Source organism: Diabrotica undecimpunctata, chromosome 4 (genome assembly GCF_040954645.1).
Source record: "Diabrotica undecimpunctata isolate CICGRU chromosome 4, icDiaUnde3, whole genome shotgun sequence".
Taxonomy (NCBI): Eukaryota; Metazoa; Arthropoda; class Insecta; order Coleoptera; family Chrysomelidae; genus Diabrotica; species Diabrotica undecimpunctata.
In genome coordinates this window covers 133,351,440-133,377,319 of record NC_092806.1, presented here as the reverse complement: position 1 = coordinate 133,377,319, position 25,880 = coordinate 133,351,440, and the positions used below count along the sequence as shown (strand labels likewise).

Below are 25,880 nucleotides of genomic sequence, written 5' to 3'. Positions count from 1 at the left end.
TAACTAAAGATATGGTTCACTATTTAATAGAACAGCTGTTGCCCCATATGAATAATTCATTACACCCCATTGCAGTTGACCCCAGCATAAGAATATTTGCCGCCTTATTTTTTTTTGCCAATGGGTCATATCAACGGGTTATTGGTCATAGTCATGCAGTATGTATGGGACAGACTACCGTAAGCAAATGTATCAAGGAAGTTTCTGACTTAATTGTACATAATCTGTCAAATACCTGGATTGAATTTCCCGTCACACCAGAAGCAAAGCTTGCAATCAAAACAGGTTTCATGGAGACAAGACAATTTCCTGGTGTAATTGGGGCAATCGATTGCACACATGTAGCAATAGTAGCTCCTCGAATAGAGGAACATAATTATCTTAACCGTAAAGGATATCATTCAAAGAATGTCCAGCTGGTAAGACTTTAAAATAAATTAATGACATAGAATTTGATTTAAAATATTTTTTAGATATGCAACAGTAAGTTGGTTATTTTGAATGTAAACCCGAGATATGCTGGAGCCACTCATGATGCATATATTTGGAGGAGGTCTGCAATCCGACAAGAGCTACAAAACTGTTATGAGGCTGGTGACACTAATTCCTGGTTATTGGGTGATTCTGGTTATCCCTTAGAGCCTTGGCTCATGACACCTGTTCAAAATGCTGCAGATGGAACTCCAGAAAGAAGATACAACTTCCGCCATGCATCTGCAAGGAATGTTATTGAACGATGTAATGGGGTTCTGAAAAATAGATTCCGTTGTTTATTGGGTGAACGGAAGTTAAGATATGATCCAGAAAAAGTAGGAACCATTGTTGTAGCTTGTTGTGTTTTACACAATATTTGCGTCAAAGGAAGATTGGATGAAAATGATCTCCATGAAGATTTTCCCGATAACCAGGGACCTGAGGAAATTGAAATTAGGGTAAATGAAGAAGACTCGGGCACAAGAACCAGACAACTTTTAATAGAAAGATATTTCAATTAGAACTGTTAGAAGTATCATAGTGATTAGTTAAAGTTTTGTTTTTTTTTATTTTTATTATTATTGATTGAAATGAATACAAAATTAGTCAAGATCAAAATCAATACAGTTTGTTCATAAATAGATCTGCTTGAGTTTTTTATATTTAATCACCAAAGTTTAAATCATCATCGATGGCGTTATATCTGTCCTGTGCTACTATTTCCCATTTTCTCCAGTTCATTTCTGACTGCATCTTTCCACCTTTTTCTAGACCGACCCATTGATCTCCCATCTAGTCTTTCCCAAAACACGCTGTTTATAAGGCCATTGTCGTTGTTTCGTAACACGTCCATCTTAATCTACTGGCCTTTATATATCTCACTAAATTTTCCTTTCCGAAGAGAATCTAACTCGTTGTGTCTGTGCCTCCATGTGTTTGTCACATTATCTCTGCAGAGACCATATATTATTCGAAGGATTCTACGTTCCCACATCTGCAATGTATTTACTTCTTTTTTTGTCAGCGTCCATGTTTCCCTTCCATATACAATCTCTGGTCTTATTATGGTTTTGTATATTTAAATTTTTGCACCTCGTGAGATAAGTTTTGACCTCTTTTGATTTTTAAATGACATAATAAAATACATGTGGGTTGCTTATATTTTTGTATGAATAAATTACACTATCCATCATCCATTAAAAATTAAATTTGTGTTAAAGTTTTGAACATGGCAAAAAGAGATAATTATGAAATTTCATATGAGAAAAGTATTTTTAGAAATACATACAATGTCCAATCACTTTATTTCATAATTATTAAACAGGACAAATAATTACAAAAAATAATATGTATACATTTATTTACAATACCAAACAGAAACCAACACAATAAATCCTTAAGTAACTACAAATAAAAATAAAAAATGTTAATTTCGACTTACAACCAGAAATCAGTAAGAACGAGATAACTGTATAAATGCTAAAAAATGGTGGGAAAAAATTGGACTGAATATGAATTACAGTAAAACAAAAACCATAACCAATCAACAAGAAGAACTAATAATTACAGTGGCACAAACAAGAATAGAAAGTAAAAGAGTATATATATCTGTAGGACAAATCATTAAATTAAATAAAGAAAAGACAGAAAGATCCATGGAAAGACAAATGCTGAACATTAAACTATCAGACAGAAAAAGAAACCCAAGTAGCAAAGCTTAAATGAAAGTTTGTTGGACACACCCTAAGGCAGAAAGATGGACTAAGACAATTATACATTAGAGACTGTGGAATCACAAGACGAATCAAAAACGAAAACAAATGCGATGATCAGATGATCTAAAGAAACACGCCGGGTCAAAATGGATACAAATTGCCCAAGAGAGAGAGGCATGGAAGGAGGAGGAGGAGGCCTATATCGAAGGATGGATGTTTAGGGCTGTTTAGATAGATAGATACATTTATTTACAATAATAAACATTACTTTTTCAACACCTCAACTATTTGACTACCACTTGAAGCTAAGGAACTTATGTTGGTGTTTATATCCTTAAGCACTTCTAAAAGTTCTTTATGCATATTAATCATTGTGTTATTTTGTATCCTTTTCTGTTTGGTTGTGGATGGCCGTGAAGTAGATTGTTCAGCTATTTGATTTTCTTTTGGAACATTGGAATTAGTCGGGTTTGGAAAACATTGCTGGGTTTTTAATTTAGATGGGAGAAAGGTATCTGGTGTAGAGTTAGAGGATATTATACTGGGAAGTTCAGTAACTGGAAAATTAATACTTTTCAGTATTTGATTGCCCAGAGAAGGACGGCTCACACTGGCTATTGAATGTAAATCCTTGGGTAATTGGGGTACAGTATCAAAAGATTCAGAATTAATAGGGTGAACAAGGGTAGCAGGGAGATGAGTTGGAGGGCGAACAATGGTATCAGGGAAATGAGTTGAAGGGGAGACAATGGTAGCAGGGAGATGAGTTGAAGGGGGGACAATGGTAGCAGGGAGATGAGTTGAAGGAATATACGGCTTGGTTTTATTAGGATCAAGAAGGATCAACTTAGGTTTAGTATTTGTATTGTGTCCAAGGCTTACATCTTCCTAAAACAAAATATCTACACTTATTACAGAAATAAAGCTTACTTACATAAAACAAATACTAGTATTAAAATGAGTTAAATAAGTAATAAGGTATTTTATTTGGAAAACCTATTTTGAAAATATGTATTTTGCATCTTAAGTATATGTAAATACTTTTGTTAAAAATTATTTTGTAGTTCTATTTTAAATAATAAAGTAACAATGTATTTGCATTTTGTATTTACTTAAATACTTTTACTAAACTACAGTAGACTCCCTCTATAACGAGAACTGAAATGGCATTAAAACAAAAAAGAGTTTTTTTTATTGTCAATGATATAAATATAATAAATAATATAAATATAATAAATAATATAATAAATAAAGAAATAAAAATAAATAAAGATATAGGTTAAAACAAAAAATCTGTACTTGCATTTTTCCCAACTACATAATGTATAAAGCCCATTTTCACGGATAACATAAACTATTGCTTCTGCAATTGGAAGAATTCTGTCATTTTTGCCTGCTTTAAATTGTTCAGTATTATTCTATCATATTTTCTAAATATGTGAAACAGTTGTATTTATTGTAAAGAAGTTTATTGCGGGCGGCAGTTATATGTACTGCGGGGCCGTTTAAAAAGGTATTTATTTATAGCTACGTCCGGGCCAAAAACGTAAAAAAACACGTTTTTCAATTTTATTTTCTCTCGTTATAACCAAATTTAGCTCCCTCGCTATAGAGGGTTATAGGTCAATAGAAATTTTACGGGACATCTAATGTACCTCGTTATAAGCGAAACCTCGTAATAACCGTGTTCGTTATAGAGGGAGTATACTGTATTTTTAACATTCCTACTTACATACAATTTTCTTTTTTTCAAACCCACTTCCTCATTTTTAGGATTCCCCTCATATGAAGAATTTCCCATTATGCTTAGCAATCTAAGTTCATATGAGGACAACTGTTGACTACATGATGGTCCACCTCCAGTCTTGCTTTCATACGTTTTTATACCAGCAGCTTTTCCTTTTACTTTGGACTTCCAATTGTTACGATAAATATACTGGCCTAACTTTTATGACTAATTATTCTGTTTTATTGTAGAAATTTCGGTGGAAGTCTAGATTCAAATTATGGTGAATTCTCCAACTTGATGTTCTCGACTATTCCAGTATATCAGGATTTCGTATATAAATACAACATTTTTATATGGAGAGACAGTTAATACTCAAGACCCGCGCTCGCGAATTTGTACGTACGGATATAATAAATTATTGTCAGATAAGTTAATATAAATAAAGAAATAAATTAAATCCGTAAGTGTTATAAATATTGAACCTTTTAATAAATTCACAACAAATGGTGTCAGAAGTGGGATCGAACATAAATTAGACTTATAATAATAATACAAGTGAATATAAAATAAATTGTGAAAATGACGACGATTTATGAGCTGACAGTGACTACTTTAAGAAGACATCTAGAAGACAGAGAATTAGCTTCTACCGGAAAAAAGGCTGAGTTAGTCCAACGACTAAAGAACGCTTTGCTAGAAGAAGGACTAGATCCAGAGACTTATATATTTGAAGACAAACATGATGCTGTCATCTCGTCGATTTCGAAATTAGAGAACAAAGTCTCTGGCGATATTTCGAAAGTTTCCGGCGACATCGCTTCTTTAGAAAGCAAAGTCACTTCTGAGATGTCTGCCCTGGACGATAGAATATCTTCGTTAAAAAACCAAGTTGCTGCCGATATGTTAGCCTTCGAAGAAAAGATTAAAGAGATGGAAAGGAAGATGGAAGAAACAGGGACAGCAGAGAGAGGTAACAATCCGATTACAGTGGAGATAAAAGAAGACGAGACGAAATTTAAGTTGGAGACACGGCCGAAATTTGAAGGAAGTGGAGGTTCTATTCATGTTAAAGTCCCAACTTTCGACGGAAAATCATCATGGAACAACTACATGAAACAGTTCGAATCAGCCGCAAGAGCAAATGGATGGTCTGAAAAAGAAAAGGCTGTAAACCTGACTATCGCTCTTCGAGGAGATGCCTTAGATGTGCTTCAGACCATAGCCGTAGAGGAGACCGATGATTTCGAACAACTGAAGAAGAGGTTAAATATGCGATATGGCCACGAACATTTGGAGCATGTATATCAGTCACAGCTTAAAAATCGTAGACAGAAGAAAGATGAGGCTCTTCAAGAATATGAGGTAGATATTGCCAGATTAGTACGATATGCTTATCCAACAGCTCCCGAAGACATGATGGAAAAATTGGCCGTTCAAACGTTTATTGATGGTCTTCGTGATCATGAAATGCAGAGAACACTACGATTAGCTCGTCACAAGACGCTGGTTGATGTCTTATCCGCCGCCCTCGAATACGAGTCAGCTACGCAGGCCTCTGGCGGGTACAGTAAAGTTAGGACTGTAAAAGAGGAAGGAGATGAAGATAAACTTGACCAGCTCTTTAATTTGATGAAAAGCATGACATGCAAGAAAAAGAAGACCATAAAATCAAGAAACTCACCATCAGGAAAACCAGAACGAGTCAACCCTAGGGAGGCAGCTTCGACCCGGAACTCTTCCAAAGACCCTCTTATACTAATAGCTTCTTTGAAATGTCGTGAAGATAGTGTATATGTAGATGGAGACATAAATGGTAAAAAGCATACGTTGTTGGTGGATACCGGAGCGACCAGAACCATTATACGCCCGACAGTTCTAAACAGCCGAAAGAAACTGTTACCAACGAGGTTGCGACTTCGGACCGCTACAGGTGAAAATGCCAACATTCATGGAGAAATCCAGGTACAATTGGGAATTGGAGCAGAAAAGTTCGTCCATACTGTTATAGTTGCTGACATCGAAGAGGATGTTATATTAGGAATGGACGTAATGAATATGCATGGATTCCAATTGGATTTTAAGAATAAGGTAATCAAAGTTGGCAACGAGGAGGTATTTCTCCATCCACATAATGACAACACTGTGCAAGCAGCCATTACAGAAGATACAGTCGTGCCTGCGAGAAGCGAAACGATCATAGTAGCGCGGCTACAGGGACTTGTGGACGAAGGGAGACCTGTTATGATGGAGCCTTGGAACCACGACGATGAGGTTGGCCGTGGAATCATAATTGGAAAGGAATTGGTGACTTCGGCTAAGGAAATTCCTGTGAGACTTATCAATGTCAACGACTACCCAGTGACCATAAAGAAAGAGACAAAAGTAGGAACTTGTGTACCTGTGACATCCATAATCCGTCAGGCGACAACATCTGATAATTCCAACGACAAATTCGACCAAATGGTTGCAGTTGCAGGACAGTCTCTAAACCAGATGGAGAAAAGGAAATTAAGGGAATTTCTTCGGCAGTATCGTGATATTTTCGTACCGAAAGGAGGAAAAACGGGAAGAACTACCGTTGTTAAGCATAAAATTGATACTGGTAATGCTAAGCCAATTCGTCAAACAGCTCGACGATTACCACAGGCAAAAAGAGAGGAAGCTGAAACGATTGTTCAGGAAATGAAGAAAGACGGGGTGATAGAACCTTCTACGAGTCCATGGGTCTCTCCGGTGGTCCTGGTTAAGAAGAAAGACGGAACGACGAGGTTCTGTGTGGATTACCGTTTGCTGAACAACGTTACCAAGAAGGATAGTTATCCTCTGCCTCGGATCGATGACACATTGGACACATTGGCTGGAAGTAAATTGTTTTCTACTTTGGATTTGAAGTCTGGATACTGGCAGGTAGAAATGGACCCAGTAGATAAAGAAAAGACAGCCTTCACCACAGGATCTGGATTGTGGCAATTCAACGTTATGCCATTTGGACTCTGTAATGCTCCTGCGACATTTGAGAGGCTTATGGAAAATGTGTTGAGAGGGTTATCTTGGAAAACATGCCTGGTTTATTTAGATGACATAATCGTCTTGGGGGAGACATTCGAAGATCATTTGAGGAATTTAGAAAACGTTTTTAATCGACTTAAAGCTGCCCAATTGATGCTAAACCCCAAGAAGTGCCAGCTATTTCAAGGTAAAGTCAATTATCTGGGTCATATAGTCAGTAAAGAAGGATAAAGGAAAAATCGATTCCATTAAGGAATGGCCAAAACCAACTGACAAACATCAAGTGCTGGACTATGTACTTACTACCGGAGGTTTATTAAGAAGTTTGCAGATATCGCTAAGCCATTAACGCGACTTACGGAGGAAGCAAGAGATTACCGCTGGGATACAGACTGCCAAAATGCCTTTGAGACCTTGAAAAAGCATTTAATAACAGCACCAATTTTAGGGTATCCACTGCCAGAAGGAGAGTTCATCTTAGATACAGATGCAAGTAATGTGGGAATTGGAGGAGTGCTGTCTCAGATTCAAGGAGGACAGGAACGAGTCCTCGGATATTTTAGTAAAGTTCTTTCAAAACCTGAGCGGAATTATTGCGTCACGAGGAGAGAACTTCTAGCAGTAGTTAAATCAGTAGAGCACTTCTATCAATACCTCTATGGCAGAAAGTTTCTAATCCGAACCGACCATGCCGCCCTTAAGTGGTTGATGCAGTTTAAGAATCCAGAGGGTCAGATAGCCAGGTGGATCGAACGACTCCAAGAATACGATTTTAAGATTGAGCACCGAGCCGGAGTTAGCCACAGAAACGCTGATTCTCTTTCCAGAAGGCCATGCCCAGCAGAGTGTCCCCACTGCAACAAAACGGAATCCAAGGAAGCAGCAGTGCTAAGAACGACGATTGTCAACGACGACTGGACGCCTACTAAGATAAGGGAAGAACAAGAGAGAGATCCAGTTATACAGAAAATCCGAAAATGGAAAGAGGAAAACCGTCGACCACCTTGGCAGGAAATATCAAACCTATGCTCAGTAGTTAAGACGTATTGGGCCCAGTGGGACTCATTTATCATCGAATATGGCTTGCTTAAACGAGTCCTGGAAAATGATGACGGTTCAGAGAAGAGAAGACAGTTGGTGATCCCAAAGAGCAGAATAGCCGAAGTACTTCGTCAGTTACACGACAGTCCATCGGGAGGGCATTTTGGTGTAAGGAAAACCCTTCAGCGAATTCGGGAACGGTTTTATTGGATGAACAGTTCCGACGACGTAAAAGACTGGTGTAAGAAATGTACTATTTGTGCTACGAGTAACGGGCCTCACCGGAAAAGGAGAGCTCCTATGAGACAATATAATGTTGGAAGCCCGTTTGAAAGAATAGCTTTGGACATTGCAGGGCCATTTCCAGAAAGTGAAAATGGGGGCAAGTACATGTTGGTAGTAATGGATTACTTCACTAAGTGGGTCGAGATTTACGCACTTCCAGACCAGAAGGCCGCCACCGTTGCAGATAAGTTGATCCAAGAATATATCAGCCGATTTGGAGTGCCTTTGGAGATCCATAGTGATCAAGGCAGGAACTTCGAAAGTGATCTATTCCAAGGAATATGTGATAGACTAGGCATGAAGAAAACAAGAACTACCGCGTATCATCCGCAATCGGATGGTATGGTAGAACGAATGAATAGGACAGTTGGCAAGTATTTGACAAAGATGGTGTCCGATCATCAGCGAGACTGGGACCAATACCTTCCGTTCTTCACAATGGCCTACAGATCTGCTGTTAACGAATCAACAGGCCAGACACCAGCCAAAGTCCTATTCGGACGCGAAATGCGACTACCTTGTGATCTAGAATTTGGGTGTCGACCTGGAGAAGATGTAGCAGGTGAAGATTATGTGATCGAATTACGAAGAAGAATGGACGATGTACATGAGTTGGTCCGTTCCCACCTTCAGATCGCTAGCGACCGAATGAAGAAACGGTACGATACACAAGCCGAAAAGGGTTGCTTTAAGAAGAACGACAAAGTATGGCTGTATAATCCCAAGAAGCGAATAGGTTGTTCTCCCAAACTGCAGCAGTTTTGGGAAGGTCCATACCTCATCATGGAGAAGATCAACGATGTCATCTACCGAATAAGCAAGATTCCGAGGGGAAAGCCGATGATAGTACACCATAACCGGTTGGCATCTTTCGAAGGTGACCACGACGTAGATGAAGAAGTGGAAGTAAACCAAGTCCAAGATGTGTTTGACCTCACGTTTGAGGAATTCATGGGTGCCTATGGAGGTACCGGTAAAGCAAGACATGGTGTTACCACTGAAGAAAAGCAAGATCTACTCGCGCTCCCCGATGACTACTCGCTGGCCCTTACCATCCCGGCCAGTATCAAAGACGCACCAGGGTTGGCATCCGTCTTTCGAAGGAAGTTTGGTCGAGTTGCAGAACTTCAATGCCAGGTGCCAGCTCCCGGTAAAACCTTGAAACTCCAAGATGCATCACGTTACCTTTTCTACCTGGTAACAAAAGACACTGCCCGTGACCGACCTACCTACCGAGATGTATGGGAAGCCTTACTTCAATTGAGAGAGCACGTACTAGAGTCCGACGTGCAAAAGTTAGCCATGCCAAAGTTGGAGTGCCGCCAATTAGATTGGAGGGTTATCCGAAATATGGTGGAGGAGATCTTTAAAGACACCGAAGTCCAGGTGTTAGTCTGTTGCAATCCGCATAGTTACTGGTGCGGAGAGAAAACCGTCCCTTGTCATTTTTATACAACTGGAAGTTGTAAAAGAGGGTCCAGTTGCCGATACCAGCATACAGTTCCGGTTCCAGTCCCGACAAGGTTCCAGGAGGAACCATCTTTTAAGAGGGGGGCAATGTTACGATAAATATACTGGCCTAACTTTTATGACTAATTATTCTGTTTTATTGTAGAAATTTCGGTGGAAGTCTAGATTCAAATTATGGTGAATTCTCCAACTTGATGTTCTCGACTATTCCAGTATATCAGGATTTCGTATATAAATACAACATTTTTATATGGAGAGACAGTTAATACTCAAGACCCGCGCTCGCGAATTTGTACGTACGGATATAATAAATTATTGTCAGATAAGTTAATATAAATAAAGAAATAAATTAAATCCGTAAGTGTTATAAATATTGAACCTTTTAATAAATTCACAACACAATCAATTAGCGTCTGAAATAAAATATATTTTTTGGTAATGTTTTGTTTTCTTCAAAAGCAATTATTACCTTTTTCCATTCAGCTGTAGTTTTTTCACCATATCCAAGTGCATTTAGTTTATTTGAAAGTTGCTTCCACAGTTCTGTCACCTTTTCTTTGCCGTTACATCCTGGAAATCTATTTGTAATAATTGATGGATTTTTTTCAGCAAAATCCAACAAAATTGCCCAATGGTCTGCATTTACCCTCATGTCTATTGAAAATGAATATTTTGGTTTGTTTGGGATTGGGAGCACAAAGCACAAAATATCCAATAAACGTCTTACTTAACCTTAAACTATTGGTATTGACATAAAGAATCGAAACGATTTTACAAGGTTGTTACGGGGAGCGGTAAAGGTAATTTCGATACGGCATGCTACCAAATTATCGTTTCAAAACGAGGCGTACTGGTTGCTAGGCAACGTGACGTCACTAGAATAGAATTCTATTTTGCGTGCTCCCTGTTCTGATATATAGCCGCAAATGTCAAACATGGAACTATAATGTAGATGTAGATGCTGTATGCTTCAAATATAAAAAGATAAAGCTTTAGAAAAGTACATTTTGTTTATATTGTTATGAATTCTGCAATTTTTGATTTATGTAAAACAACAATGAGTAAATATTTGTTTCTTTGTAGATTAATTGCAGTTAATTGTTAGAAATTTTTTTTTTGGAATTACCCTTTGATAGATTACGGGATAGATTTGGCAATCGTTAAATCAGCAGTTGCCAGATTACAACAGAATCTTTGCAATTAATCTCGAAAGAGACAAATATTTACTCGTTATTTCTTTATATAAATTAAGAATTACAGAATTCATAAAATAGTATAATCAAATGTTTTTTTAACTTTATCTCTTTATATTTGAAGCATATAACATATGCATTTTAAAAACATGCCAACACTGCCAAATCGAAATATTTTGACATTTGCGGCTATATTCAGCTTATACTTTCGGTAAACCATAGTACATAAAAAGAAATAGTAGTGCAAGAGAGATAGGGTAGCGGGGAAGTTTGTTTGGACGATTCCAGTCGTACGTAATGGCGGCGGCGCTACAGTCACTCTAGGTGGGGGTATGAGACGCATGTGCCGTGGAAGAATTGAAGTTGAAGAATGAAGGTTGGTGTTGTGTTGGTCTGTTGGTATTGTATTATTTGTATTGTACGCCATTGAAATATTGCAAGTTGAATTTTGTTTTGTTTTGTCTTTGTTGTAATCATCTTATTGATTGTTGATGATTGTTGATCGTTGTTGATCGTTAAAATGGAACAAAATAAAAGAAAAGAAAAAGCCAACCATGTTGTGTTCCTGGTTGTAAGGACCACACAAGCAGTAGATTTCGTTTTCCAAATCCGAAAAATGAAATGGACACGTTGGAATGGTTGAAAGTAATTAAGAGAGGAGTATTAAACAATTATACACCTCTTACTGTTTACAATAAATTTCGTGTTTGCTCTAGACATTTTACAGACGAAGATAAAGTGGATTTTTACCAGCTTTAGGTAAGCACTGTACCTCATAGCAAATGTTTGTTAGCAAACTTAAATTAAATAATATTTTGTATGTTTAAACTGTTATTGTTTAAATTAATGTTAATCCTATCATATGAATCTTACTTATATATTTTAAAATCATCAAAACTTATAAATCTAATTGTACTTAATTGTATTCCGCAAATATGACTTTGATTTTTAATATAAGTATTATGAATATTAATTGTAGTTAATTATTATAAATTTTGATGGGCCTTCTGGGCAACATATTATTTGGGTTCATTTCTGATGATGATAAAGATCAAGATATCTAAAATTGTACTTGTTTATTTATTAGTCCAACAGATTTATTTATTGGTTATGTTCTGTTAAAATATTGTATTTAAATTTCAGGCTCTCAGAATGCAGCAGATATTGAAGAAGAAGAAACTCAAACTATAAGGTTTATTGACGTACATGGTAATATCAAATATTCTATATTCTTTGGTAATATATTATAAAAATATGTCTTTACATTTTTCATTCAGTAAGTGTGCCAGATGCTATAACCACTTTCAAAGCTTTGCTTATAAATAATTTTATATCTTTTCATTCACCTGAAAGCAATTGTGAAAATGATGTTAGTGAGGGAGCATTAGATGCATTAGGTTTTTTTTAACAGGTGAGGTATTACCAGGTTGTAAACCTTTGGCACCTGAAGTGAATGTTTCACTTCCTCTTTCAGTTTCAAATGTTATGAGAACTCAGGTGGGAAGGTGTACTGTAACCTATGTTGCAGGATATGTAGCAAAGAAAGTATTGAAGGTTTCCTGTGAGCAATGTAAATATAATATGTTATTTAGAGTAAAGAAAGAGGATACAGATTTCATTGAAATTGAATTGTTTAAATTTTTCACCATTCAACTGTAAAATCCATTCAAATACAGGTATAAATATATGTAAATTTATTGTTAGACTTTCTCTGTATATGTGGTGTAAAAGTGTAAATGCAATTGTAAATGGCAGAGACCAGAAGTTTATTAACTTACTTAAAAATAAACCAAACTACACTATGATAGATCCTATGAAATTAGTAGCTCACAGAAAATATGAAAGTAGGAGAAAACAATTTTGTAAGTACAGGTCATAAGTGTAATTAAATTATTTCCAGTATAAAACTGTACAATTTGTATGTTATTCATTCTTGTTTACAGTTTCATATTTCCATTTTGTTGTAAACAAATAAAATTGTGTTTTCTATTTACTGGACTCATATGGAATCTTTAAAATTCTTTTTATTGTTTTACATATATCTTCATCATCAAACATTTTCCATCTGCTCCTGAATCTAGGTCTTTCACAATTGCTTTCATCTGTATCTACCTTGTCTTATAGAACAAGGGTGAACAGTTTGGGAGAAATGCTATGTCCTTGTCTCGCTCCCCATTGTAGTACATAGTTACATATTTTACTTTAATTATACATAATCACATATTTTCCTTTTATTATACATAGTTACATATTTTACTTTAATTATACTTAGTTACAAATTCATGAAATTCAAAGAAATTGCATATAATTTGTGAACACTGTGTATTTAAAAATTCTCCTTTGATGTAAGTTCTGGAAAGAATGTTACTTACTCTTTGTTTACAAAGGTTTTCAAAACATTTTAATTGTAAATGAATGAGATATTTCACTCGCCATTGTAGTACATAGGTACATATTTTACTTTAATTATACATTTATACATGGGCACATATTTTACTCATAAACATAGTTTATTTTTTATTTATATATGTTTGTGTGTAAAATACATTAGATACATAATAAATCTCTAACATATACACACACACACACACACACACACACACATATATATATATATATATATATATATATATATATATATATATATACACAAACATACAAATAGTATAGCAAGACTAAAGAGCCTCATGCTGCTCTGCACTATTCAGTAAATATATAGATGAAACTAGCCTCCCATAGCACATCAGCGTGGTATGGGGGGGAGGGTGAGGAAAGCCTGGGGAGCATTGGGGCTCGAAGGAGTGGTCCCTAATTTACTAGGACCAATCTTTCTCACCTCAATGAATTGTATGCCTGAATGTCCATATGGGTATGCAAGTCTCCGCAGGTAGGGCTTACTTATTTCAGTTGCTGCTTGTGTGTAATTCCATATATCATTTTGCAGGTTGCAGTGAATAGATGGTTAAGTTCAGAATGGAGCCTAGTTTCGTGGATACAGGTGAAGACCACCACAATGGCAGTGATGACGATCTTTATAATTTATTATATCTCTGTGATTCCTCAAATTTTATAAATTACAGAAATAAATAAATTTTTAAGAATATCTGTTTTTTATGTTGATGTTTTAATGTAATGGAAAACAGATATAGTCACAAAATAATAAATAAAAACTTTTCCTGTGCCAAAACATATGTCTCTATCTGATATGTTATACATTTATGGTGTACAAAATTGCATAAGTGTATACATTTTTGGACAGAGAATATATTTTGGCATAGAATAAGTTTTTATTTATTATTTTATGACTATATTTGTTTTCTATATAATATTCGGAACATTTTGAATTTCCCGCCTAAAATTCAGAAATTTATTTTTTGAATTTCCCGCCTAAAATTTAGTATATCCTTTTTGAATTTCCCGCCTTAAATTCAGAACCTACATTTTGAATTTGCCGCTAAATTTTTAGTTCCCGATTCCGAACTTATTTGGCGCTAGAAACTCTCTCCCCACTTTTTCTCCGGCACTTACCTTACTAGGGGGGGTATATACTATGCGGTAAACTCAACTCAACCTCTGTAGCATGACTCAACGACTCAACCCTAAATTTTAATAAATTTATATTTTTCACATCAGTGTAATAAGGGGGTAAATTTGTTTGCAATGGAATTTAATATTGAAATTAAGCAAGAGTCTGTTGAATCTGACGAAAGAGATATACATAGGCAACTATCCACATCAACAGATCTTAAGCAATTAAAGAATGAACTAGAAAATAACTGGGGTAAGTCAAATGAAAACGAATACCAAAGAATGTAGATGTATATGCTTCTCTATATTCTTTGCAAATACTAAATCCACTAATTCACCAAACAGTGTGATGTAATTCCTATTTTTTATTAGCTGTTGCAGTAAAAACTGGCATTAAGCAAGAGTTTGTTGAAAGTGACCCAAGATATCTAGAGAATCAGTTATCTACATCACTTGATCTGGAAGACATGAAGATTGAATCAGATGACTATAACTCTGGTAAGATAAATGATTAAAGTATGAAAGTAAAGCTTTCATGTATTCAATATATTCACTGAACTTTTACCAAAGAATATAGAAGCGTCTATATTCTTTTACTACTTTTATAAGCTTTTACTACTGTATGATGTTTATTGGTTACTTTCATGACACTTTAGGTTATATTCAGTACAAGTACAAGGATATGAGTTTTAGGAACCTGAAATGTCAATAAATGATTGGGTTAAATCCCATTATAGGGATGCAGATAAAATGTTAAAAATACATATTTCCAAAAAACTATCAGAAATAGATTATAACACAAACAATCTAGGATCTGGATCGAGAATCTAGAATTTGGCCTCACAAACTAGGATCACTAGTATATTTCTGTATAAAGCTGAATATTTAATGATCATGTAATAGTGTTTTCTGTAATAATAGCTTTTAAATTATAATTATAAGGATGCTATTATCATATTATATAATGACTAAACCCATCTCTCCGGCTGCTTTGCAAAGTGCAGTGCACATCTCTCTGGATTTATAAGTCATACATGTGACAAGACCCATGTCATCTACATATGCTAATATTGGGGTAGATACCAACTTATTATTACAACTTGTAACTCTATTGATAAAATCAATAAGACTTACAAATTAGAGAGAACTAGACCAATAGCTATACTAATCGTTGGTGCAGATGAGAATTATACAAGGTTTTACCAACTGACATCAAGCTATAAGGAATAGAATGGAATGGAGGAGTAAGCCTAATAATATCCGGGTACAACTTCTGCCTTAGCAACAATGATGCTAATGTAAATATTGATGTTAAATATGGTATATTGTATCATTTGGTAGCTTTAAATGACTTATCATATTTTTACGGATTTCTAAACACTTGTTGAAAACAAATGTGCAACTTATGCATCTACAAGACAGAAACGCAGGTACCTAAAGCATATTTAGTGTATTATTGGGTAGAATTTAGCTGCCTGCAAAAAACGTTTTATGTATTCTGCTTTACTTCGTGTCTGAATTCATTTTTCCATTCTAAAGAATGGTTTTTATTTTAGGTTTTACTCAGGAGCAGAACAAAACGAAAATTATGGAGACTTTTTTTGAACATTCATCCTATAAAGGACACTATATGAGTCAACACATTAAAGGGAAAACCATGAATAAAAATGTAAAAGTTCAGACTACACAGGGACCTTACAATTGTGAAATTTGTTGTAACCATTTTTCTCGGAAAAGTAATTTGAAAAGACATTTGATAACACACACTGAAGAAAAACCTTTTAAGTGTGAAATTTGTTTTAAGCAGTTTTCTCAAACAGGTAATTTGAAAAGTCATTTGAGAGTGCACACTGAGGAAAAACCTTATAAGTGTGAAATTTGTTGTAAGCAGTTTTCTGAAACAAGTACTCTGAAAATACATTTGAGAGTCCACACTGGGGAAAAACCTCATAAGTGTGAAATTTGTTGTAAGCAGTTTTCTAAAACAAGTGCTCTGAAAATACATTTGAGAGTGCACACTGAGGAAAAACCTTACAAGTGTAAAATTTGTTGTAAGCAGTTTTCTCAAATAAGTACTTTGAAAACACATTTCAGAGTGCACACTGGGGAAAAACCTTATAAGTGTGAAATTTGTTGTAAGCAGTTTTCTGAAACAAGTACTCTGAAAATACATTTGAGAGTGCACACTGGGGAAAAACCTCACAAGTGTGAAATTTGTTTTAAGCAGTTTTCTCAAACAGGTAATTTGAAAAGTCATTTGAGAGTGCACACTGAGGAAAAACCTAATAAGTGTGAAATTTGTTGTAAGCAGTTTTCTAAAACAAGTACTCTGAAAAGACATTTGAGAGTGCACACTGGGGAAAAACCTTATAAGTGTGAAATTTGTTGTAAGCAGTTTTCTCAAACAAGTACTTTGAAAACACATTTCAGAGTGCACACTGGGGAAAAACCTTATAAGTGTGAAATTTGTTGTAAGCAGTTTTCTGAAACAAGTAATCTGAAAATACATTTGAGAATGCACACTGGGGAAAAACCTCATAAGTGTGAAATTTGTTGTAAGCAGTTTTCTAAAACCAGTACTCTGAAAAGACATTTGAGAGTGCACACTCAGGAAAAGCCTTAAAAGTGTAAAATATCGTCGCCTTAAAGTGTTAATCTGCTAAATCCATTTTACCCAATTTTACAGGAGAGGCAAAAAACGATTTCGCAGCATTTCTTTTTATAAAAATGAATGACAAACAATAAAATAGTGCTTAAAATTAGTATAATAATTGTTGTGTCATTGAAATTAAAAAAAATTATACTGATAATTTTCGTTTTTAGTATTTTTTGGGAGATAGCTGGTTGCCAGTTTTTCAAATTGCGCTAATAATGGACTTGACAGTTTAATGCAATCAAACACACGTATTCTATAAGCAACGAAACTTTATTCTAAGCCCAAAAAGGATATAATAACGCTACTCATAGGGAAGATCTTCATAAAATTTGTGGTAGTCTACCGACAATGTCTTCTTGATTGCCTGAAGGTCTTCATAGTTTTTGGCGGTTATTTTACGTCTAGATATAGTCACTTCAATTGGTCCCAGGAATGTGAATTAATTTTGTTGTTCTTACGTCGAGGAATTGGTTTCCATTGATCATCAAAGCTGGCTTTACAATAAATTTCACCTTCTGGTATACCTCAAAGCACGAATATCTGTAACTTTTAAATCACCTTTACCTCTTCCTGGTCTAATTGTTTTATAGCGCTGAATTAAATCAAGATTTTTGAAAAATTCATGTGTTAAATATTTTACTTGGTAGGGAGCAGGCTTTTTTTTTGTTTTTAGACAGATAGGTACGTAATCCGCTGGTAGGTTAATGACTTTATCTTTGAGTTGAACCGAATCAACTTCCATCTGCGTATGGCCAGGTTCAAGATATTTTTGCTTTATTATTACATTATGAGTAATTGCTAGATTCAACAGAACATTGGCCATAACAGCGTTTCTATTTTGGTACCCACAACCATCTAAATACATTATAATGGTGCTTCTTTCATCAGTCCTTTCTAACACAATGAGGGACACTGGGTAAAATTTATTCTGTTCTATTAAATACATCCAAATACTGGCAAATTCTTCAGAACCAAGACCCCCTTCACATTCGTTCAAATCGCTCAAATAATTATAAACAGTAGGAAAAACTAACACCGGTGCAAAGCGTGTACGTTTTACTATGCAAATACATGGCTGTCAAGGACTTAGCTCTATTTACACGGGAAAATCAGAGCAATCGGAGTTAGCTGGTATTCACATCATACAATATTTTAGGTTTTAGATAAAAATGTGACAAGAATGTTTAACTAATCGATAGACTAAATTAATACTATTATGAAGATGGTAATAACTCATTTTGCCTAAAATGTGGACTTAACAGGTTAACACTTTAAGGCGACGATATGTTTTAAACAGTTTTCTGAAACTGGTACGTTGAAAAGACATTTGACAGTACACACTGAGGAAAAATCTTACAAGTGTAAAATTTGTTTTAAGCAGTTTTCTCAAATAAGTAATTTGAAAAGACATTTGATAACACACTGAAGAAAAACCTTATAAGTGTAAAATTTGTTTTAAGCTGTTTTCTCAAACAAGTACATTGAAGATACATGTGGGAGTGCACACTTAGGAAAAACCTTACAAGTGTAAAATTTGTTTTAAGCAGTTTTCTCAAATATGTAATTAGAAACAACCTTTGACAGTGCACACTGAGGAAAAATCTTACAAGTGTAAAAGTTGTTTTACACAGTTTTCTCAAATATGTAATTTGAAAAGACATTTGATAACGCACACTGAAGAAAAACCTTTTAAGTGTGAAATTTGTTTTAAGCAGTTTTCTCAAATAAGTAATTTAAAAACACATTTAAAAGTGCACACTGGCAAAAAACCTTAAAGTGTAAAATTTGTTTTAAGCAATTTTCCCATAGAAATAGTTTGAAACACATTTGAGAGTGCACACCAGGCATAAATTTTAATTAAAGAAAGTTTAAAAAAAATCAGAATGTTTGAACCAGGGATTCGTCTTAAACTGAGCATAAAAGTCAAATACACAGTCTTTGTTCCTGTATGCGAGCAAACAATCCAAAGGTTAGCCACTTTGGCTTGACACTTTTAGCCGAAAACCGAGGAGAAGGTGGAAGGACTGTGTAGCAGAGACTTTAAGATGGAAAAATTTAGGCGAAGAAGACCCGATGGACAGAAAGGAAAGGCGAGAAAGAGTAAGGAACAGTGACTCCTGAAAAGCGAAACGCTGAGAAAGAAAAAGAAGAAAATACTACAAGATCCATGTCATCTGTATATGCTAATATTTTCTAGATTTAATAAAAGTTGTACCTCTAGTGATAAAATCTGAGAGGACTAGACCATTAGGTTGGTGCAGATGAGAATGCTACAAGTAATGTTTTACCAACTGACATCAAGCTATAAGGAATAGAATGGAATGGAGGAGTTAGCTTAATAATATCAAGGTACAACTTCTGCCGCAGCAACAATGATGTTGATGTGATAATGGAAGTTAAATGTGGTATTTTGTGTCATTTGATAGCTGTGACTGACTTATCATATATTTTACTGATTTCCAAAGACTTGCTTAAGCAGAGGTGTGACTTATGCATTTACAAGACGGAAACGCAGTTGCCTAAAACATATTTAGTATATTATTGGGTAGAATTTTGCTGCCTGCAAAAGCATTTTGTGTATTCTACTTTACGTTTATTACTTTGTGTCTGAATTCATTTTTCTCTCGTAAAAAATGGTTTGTATTTTAGGGTTTACTCAGGAGGAAAACAAAAGGAAAATTATGGAGACTATTTTTGAACATTCATCCTATAAAGGACACTATACGAGTCAACACGTTGAAGGGAAAACTGTAAATAAAAATTTAAAAGTTCAGATTAGACAGGGACCTTACAATTGTGAAATTTGTTGTAACCATTTTTCTCGGAAAAGTAATTTGAAAAGACATTTGATAACACACACTGAAGAAAAACATTTTGAGTGTGAAATTTGTTTTAAAAAATTTAATAAAGCATTTAATTTGAAAACACATTTGAGAGTGCACACTGTAGAAAAGCTTTACAAGTGTGAAATTTGTTTTAAACAGTTTCGCCAAGCACATCATTTGAAGACACATTTGAGACTGCACACTGGGGAAAAACCATACAAGTGTGACATTTGTTTTAAGCACTTTTCTCAAACAAGTAATTTGAAAACACATTTGAAAGTGCACACTGAAGAAAAACCTTACAAGTGTGAAATTTGTTTTAAGCAATTTTCTGAAAAAAGTAATTTGCAAGTACATTTGAGAGTGCACACTGAAGAAAAACCTTACAAGTGCGAAATTTGTTTTAAAAAATTTAATAAAGCATTTAATTTGAAAACACATTTGAGAGTGCACACTGTAGAAAAGCTTTACAAGTGTGAAATTTGTTTTAAACAGTTTCGCCAACCACATCATTTGAAGACACATTTGAGACTGCACACTGGGGAAAAACCTTATAAGTGTCAAATTTGTTTTCAGCAGTTTTCTCACGCAAACACTTTGAAAATACATCTGATGTTGCACACTGAAGAAAAGCCGTACAAGTGTAAAATTTGTTTGAAACAGTTTAGCCAAGCAAATCATTTGAAAACACATTCGAGAGTGCACACTGAGGAAAAACCGTACACGTGTGACATTTGTTTTAAGCAGTTTTCTCAAACAAGTAATTTGAAAACACATTTGAAAGTGCACACTGAAGAAAAACCTTACACGTGTGAAATTTGTTTTAAGCAATTTTCTGAAAAATGTAATTTGCAAGTACATTTGAGAGTGCACACTGAAGAAAAACCTTATAAGTGTGAAATTTGTTTGAAACAGTTTAGCCAAGCAAGTCATTTGAAAAAACATTCGAGAGTGCACACTGAAGAAAAACCTTACAAGTGTGAAATCTGTTTTAAGCAATTTTCTGAAAAAAGTAATTTGCAAAGACATTTAAGAGTGCACACTGAAGAAAAACCTTATAAGTGTGAAATTTGTTGTAAGCAGTTTTCTGAAACAAGTAATTTGCAAAGACATTTGAGAGTGCACACTGAAGAAAAACCTTACAAGTGTGAAATTTGTTTTAAGCAGTTTCGCCAAGCACATCATTTGAAAACACATTTGAGAGTGCACACTAGGAAAAAGCTTTAATTAATGAAAGTTTAAAAAAAATAAGAATTTTTGAACCACCTATTCCTCTTGTACTTGTGTGGTGAGGTATTAAGATATTAGAATTCATAAATATTCTTATCATAAATACTATTGTTCTAATTAAAATTGTTTTGAATTGGAAAACATTGGGGGCATGTAATTAATAACAGAGATACATTATAAGTTAAATAATATAGATTCACCAGTCCTCTCCAACAGTAATTAAGATGTATTATAGTTCTACGAGTAACATTGCCAGGAGGCGATGTAATCCAATTATGCATCCAGTAGGATAGCAACTATGCTTTTTCTACTTTCTGTTTATATGAGCATTAAAGTCTAATCCACACTCTGTCCCTTTATGTGAGCAACAGTCCAAAGTTTAGCGAATTCTGCTTCACAAATTCGTTGAGTTCAAGAGTATTATTGCTATGAATGTTTGGCAACCAAGGACTATTTTTCTGGCTCCTGTGAATAAGCACATAAGTCAATTTTGGTAAATTTTTCAGGAGAGTCGAAACAATGTTTACGGGATCGTGGAAAATCGCAGAATAACGTTTAAACATTCAAAAGCACTTTTTTGGCGAGAACAAGAGACTATTATTGGATAAAAATATAACGAGTTACATTAAATTAAGTTTTAGAAGAGATTAAATGACTTATCCGTATATTCACGGTTGTACTATAGGTGTGAATTTGAGGTATCTCAAGATATCTTAAATAGTTATATGTATTAGGCACATTTAGGTGTGATTTATTTGCTTACATCTAAAATAATTACACAAAATTTTAATCAAAATATTTTATTATAAACCAAAGTAGCACAAAAAATATCTAAATATCATCAGGATCGACTTCCACTAAATCGGGGTCGATGTCAGGAACATCAGCTACCAAGAACTCTTGATGAAATGGCCAAAATTGTTTATCTATGAAAGGCAAAAGTTCCATAAGGTTTTTCTTCTTCTCTTTGCTTATCGGAACTGGCCCATCATGCAGCTTTAGTAGTTGAAGCTGGGTTGATTGTTTTCCTCTTCTTCTGTAGTTGACAGACTTAAATTCTTCTTCATTATTAAGTGACGACTTGAAATACAGAGTTGTAAAATTATCTGCAGAATAACGTGCCCACTGCAGATCTTTCCAAAGAAACTTTTCCCCACTCTCAGTTACTTTTTTTTGCATCAAATCAGTTTTCAATAATGCTGCAAAATTGTGAAAATCGTTGGATTCCATTACTTTTACTATAAAAGAATTCTTTTGTTTACAGATTCTTATAAGTTGTACCTAATCATACGGATGCTTAATTTTCATTGTAGTTTTCTTCTTCTCCTTTTCAATAACAGAATGATCTGCATCACATTCCATATGTGTATGACCACTTACAAGAAACTTGTGATCAATATACTCTATTGTACTTTTGTTTTTCAAAACGCTCATAAACATTGCTGACACGTGACTGTTTTTATTCTGGCCCTGGCATGTATCCGAATATAAACATACTCTTTTTACGGTTGATGGAAGATCCATAAGATGTCGGTACAAACATGAGGCAATTTGATTTCCTCCTCTGGCTGAAACAGACTCATTCCAAATATAGCAAGTAGCTATACCAGTAACTAAATTGTGGACAGTTAGATTGTAGGTCCAGAGTTGCCGTTTGTAAAATGAAATGGATGTTTTTAAATACGGAGTTGGCAAACATTGTTGCAAATCAAAAGCAAATACTGCAGTTGTCGGATCATTTATGGCTTAAGTTTTATCACTTGACTTTGCGTTATACGCTTCTTGAGCTGCTACGTGATGCTTTTTCTGCTCTAAGATTAAGTTTTCCTTTTCAGTTTCTTCTGCATATGATATTTTAATTGCTAAACTATCGCATTTAGAACACGTATCTTTTTGGGGCTTTTTAAATTTGAGCCCTAGTTCATGGAATTTTGCAGAGTAGATTGTCATTGAAACACAATTTTTTATTTCAGTGTTCTCTTTATAAAGGCGATACATTTTGGCGATAGTCAAATCAGATTGTAAGTATAATTTAGATGTTGTTTGTCTACAATAATGACTCTCGTATGCAGGAAAGCTTCCGATATGTGCAACAACTTCATTTAAAACTTGTTCTGACCATTTATTTTTCGGTGAAATCAGACCTCTTTGATCGTCTATAATTATCGCAGACACCGACGAGTGTCTGTTTACTATAATTTGGTTTATGAAGGCATTTGTTTCACCAAACGTAGCAATTAAACATTTCTTGCAAATTTTTTCTCGCTTCCCATTAACACAAACTTCATATTTACATGAAAATTTTCGTACTCTGTCAGAATTACTTCGTACTCGAACAGTTTTTTTATCCACTATACAAATTAAAGAGGATATAAAATTTGCTCTTCTATTACGGTCTCCAAGTTGCCAGTATTCATTAAAAAGTGAACGTCTTGTGTCATCAGAAAACCTTATTTTACACTTAAGGCGGCAGTCGTTTAACGGGTTCATTGTTCTTGCTGCTATTGTTTTCCCCTTTTCTGTTAAATATGACTTGCCTGTATTTCGTAATACTTTAGCTAGTTTTCTCTGTTTTTTGGATCGACTTGTTTTTTCATTGCCTCTACATTTAGCTAAAGGAGTAGGAACGTCTTTATTCTTTTTCCTTCGAACTGCTGTTGTTTCGCCATCGCTTTCTACGTTGCTATTTAAATCTGAATGGCAGGTAAAGTTCGGATCATCTATACTGTTATCACTAAGATTTAATTCGGTTTCATTTTCGACTCTGTTTTCAAAATTGTTATTAACTGTCGTTTGTGATTTTCGCCCGTATCTGTTACAGGGTTTGTCAACTCTTTAGTATTTTCTAAAAAATAATCTTCCAGCATGCTCCGTGATTGATACGAAATGTCATTATTTTGTATTGGTTGTGCAGCAGAATAATGAGTTATATTGCCATTATTCTGTACGTCCGACCAATTTTCCATTACGTGGAATTGAGTATTTTCTGACAAAATGTCTCTACTTAATTCATTCTGATTAAACTGGAAATCTGCATTTAAATCATGCTCTAAATCATGCACTACCTGAATATTTTGTAGATCCTTTTGACACGGAACATTCTCTTTCTGGCTACATCCAATCTGGACTAGGCTATGCTTCTCAATCCATGAATAGGTTCTGGACAAAGGTGTTTCCTCTATATCTGAAGAACTCGGTAGAGGTATACATTGGTTTTCATCATTATCAATATTTCCTAAAAAGAAACGTTATGAGAATTTTTAAATAAACTTTTTAAAAAATTTTTACACAACATGACGAAGATTTCAAATGACAAAATAAAAAATTTTGGCTTAAAAAACTAACAAAGATGATGAATAATATTTTTCTCATTTTCTGAAATGTTCTAATTGCAAATAAACAAAAATATTAATATTTATCAGTGTTACTTACCAAATTGATGGTTTTGATTATTACACAGGCTCAAAATAAATGCTGTTCTATTGTTCATTATTCCAATAATTATAAAAACAAACTGATTTAGGTATTTACGAAGTAACACAATATAATTATTCCAACTGTTATAGATAGACATAAACTAAACCGATTAAATTTCAAAGATACTAAGTTCCATATTTTTATGGCTTACGGCGTCATAAACATCTAAGAGGTAGTGACGATGCATGGCGTGAGAAAAGAATGAAAAAGAATAACATTTACATGTTACAACATAGATAAAATGCCTACTATAGAAGTTTCAAGTGAACCCAGTCCGTTAAATCGCGTGGTGAATAAGCAAATAACTGTACTTATCGGCTTGTTTCCAATTCGCAAAAATTTATTGAAACCCTATAACACTAGTTATTCTGTTACGTTTTGTAATTTTCGAGATGTTTGAATTTTCACATGCTCATAATTCTTTAAATTTAAAAATATTGGACTTATTTGTTTATTCACAGGCTGGGGAATTACATTTTAACGTTAAGTACATAATATCCCAGTTTTGATAATTTTTTGACTTATGTGCTTATTCACAGGAGCCAGAGATTTGTCTGTATGGAACATTTTTGGACGCTCTTTGTGAAGTTTAGTGGCAAAAAAATAAAAATTAAGAGACAGTAATCAGCAATATAAAACTTAACGAAGGGGTTTCCATGTAGAGCAGTGGAGTGTAGAGCAATTTTTTTGAAATCTATTCGATGCGCTATTCTATTTAATAAAAAACTTAATAACCACCTCGAAATATATTTTTGTTAGATGATACATTGTTTTACAATCTGATGTTTTATTTATTTACTTTGTTATGTGAGCAATAATTGAAAAATAAAAATATGTAAGTTTAATTTGTATTTTATTGAAAATTCATAGAAAGATGAATTAATACACAATTAATGTTCGCTCTTACCTAATGAGAGGGATAATTCTCCGATGCCAATATTTCAATTTGTGAATTCAAGCTATCAAAAATTTTTTTACGACAGTCCTATGCAGGTTAAGAAAAAAGTATAGCTTTCTGAAGCCAGAAATGTTGATGCCCCATTGTGAACACCTGAAGAACATAGTTCTTCGTTAGGCTAATTACAATCAGTTATTCTTGTAATTCATTCATGAAACATTCATTTCTGAAATTTCACAATATTGGTTGATAATTCACTGGTATTTTCATGGTCAAACCATCTTCAAATCTGCTAGTAAAATCTACGTGAAGGGCAGGTACAGGTCGACTGTACCAAATGGTTTATTATT

The 25,880-nt window shown here is 34.5% G+C and overlaps 2 protein-coding genes across 4 annotated transcripts; one reads left to right on the top strand and one right to left on the bottom strand.

The window, feature by feature from the left end:
• Positions 1 to 1,876: 1,876 nt before the first annotated feature.
• Positions 1,877 to 4,058, bottom strand: LOC140440058 (uncharacterized). Its single transcript, XM_072530310.1, has 2 exons — positions 3,922 to 4,058; positions 1,877 to 3,077 (listed from the first exon to the last, which is right to left on the bottom strand). The coding sequence occupies exons 1-2, from the start codon at positions 3,988 to 3,990 to the stop codon at positions 2,454 to 2,456; spliced, it is 693 nt and encodes a 230-aa protein (XP_072386411.1). The 5' UTR covers positions 3,991 to 4,058; the 3' UTR covers positions 1,877 to 2,453.
• Positions 4,059 to 14,445: 10,387 nt separating this feature from the next.
• On the top strand, positions 14,446 to 25,477 carry LOC140440057 (uncharacterized). Of its 3 annotated transcripts, none has more exons than XM_072530309.1 (4): positions 14,446 to 14,697; positions 14,817 to 14,942; positions 16,001 to 16,264; positions 25,172 to 25,477. In XM_072530309.1, exons 1-4 carry the CDS (start codon positions 14,577 to 14,579, stop codon positions 25,216 to 25,218), a joined length of 558 nt encoding a protein of 185 aa, XP_072386410.1. In that variant the 5' UTR covers positions 14,446 to 14,576; the 3' UTR covers positions 25,219 to 25,477. The 3 variants fall into 3 exon arrangements, with proteins under 3 accessions (XP_072386410.1, XP_072386408.1, XP_072386409.1); XM_072530307.1 differs by having other exon boundaries at positions 19,750 to 25,477; XM_072530308.1 differs by lacking the exon at positions 16,001 to 16,264 and having other exon boundaries at positions 19,750 to 25,477.
• The last annotated feature ends 403 nt before the right edge of the window (positions 25,478 to 25,880 follow it).

What these genes read in the sequence shown, in the direction of transcription:
- LOC140440058 (XM_072530310.1), bottom strand. Translation starts at nt 3,990, where the DNA reads ATGGGAAATTCTTCATATGAGGGGAATCCTAAAAATGAGGAAGTGGGT. An exon ending in TGAAAAAAAGAAAATTGTAT is followed by an intron (nt 3,078 to 3,921) that starts GTAAGTAGGAAT and finishes ATTTTGTTTTAG; the next exon opens with GAAGATGTAAGCCTTGGACA.
- LOC140440057 (XM_072530307.1), top strand. Translation starts at nt 14,577, where the DNA reads ATGGAATTTAATATTGAAATTAAGCAAGAGTCTGTTGAATCTGACGAA. An exon ending in TGAACTAGAAAATAACTGGG is followed by an intron (nt 14,698 to 14,816) that starts GTAAGTCAAATG and finishes ATTTTTTATTAG; the next exon opens with CTGTTGCAGTAAAAACTGGC. An exon ending in TAAGCAGTTTTCTCAAACAG is followed by an intron (nt 16,265 to 19,749) that starts GTAATTTGAAAA and finishes TTTGTATTTTAG; the next exon opens with GGTTTACTCAGGAGGAAAAC.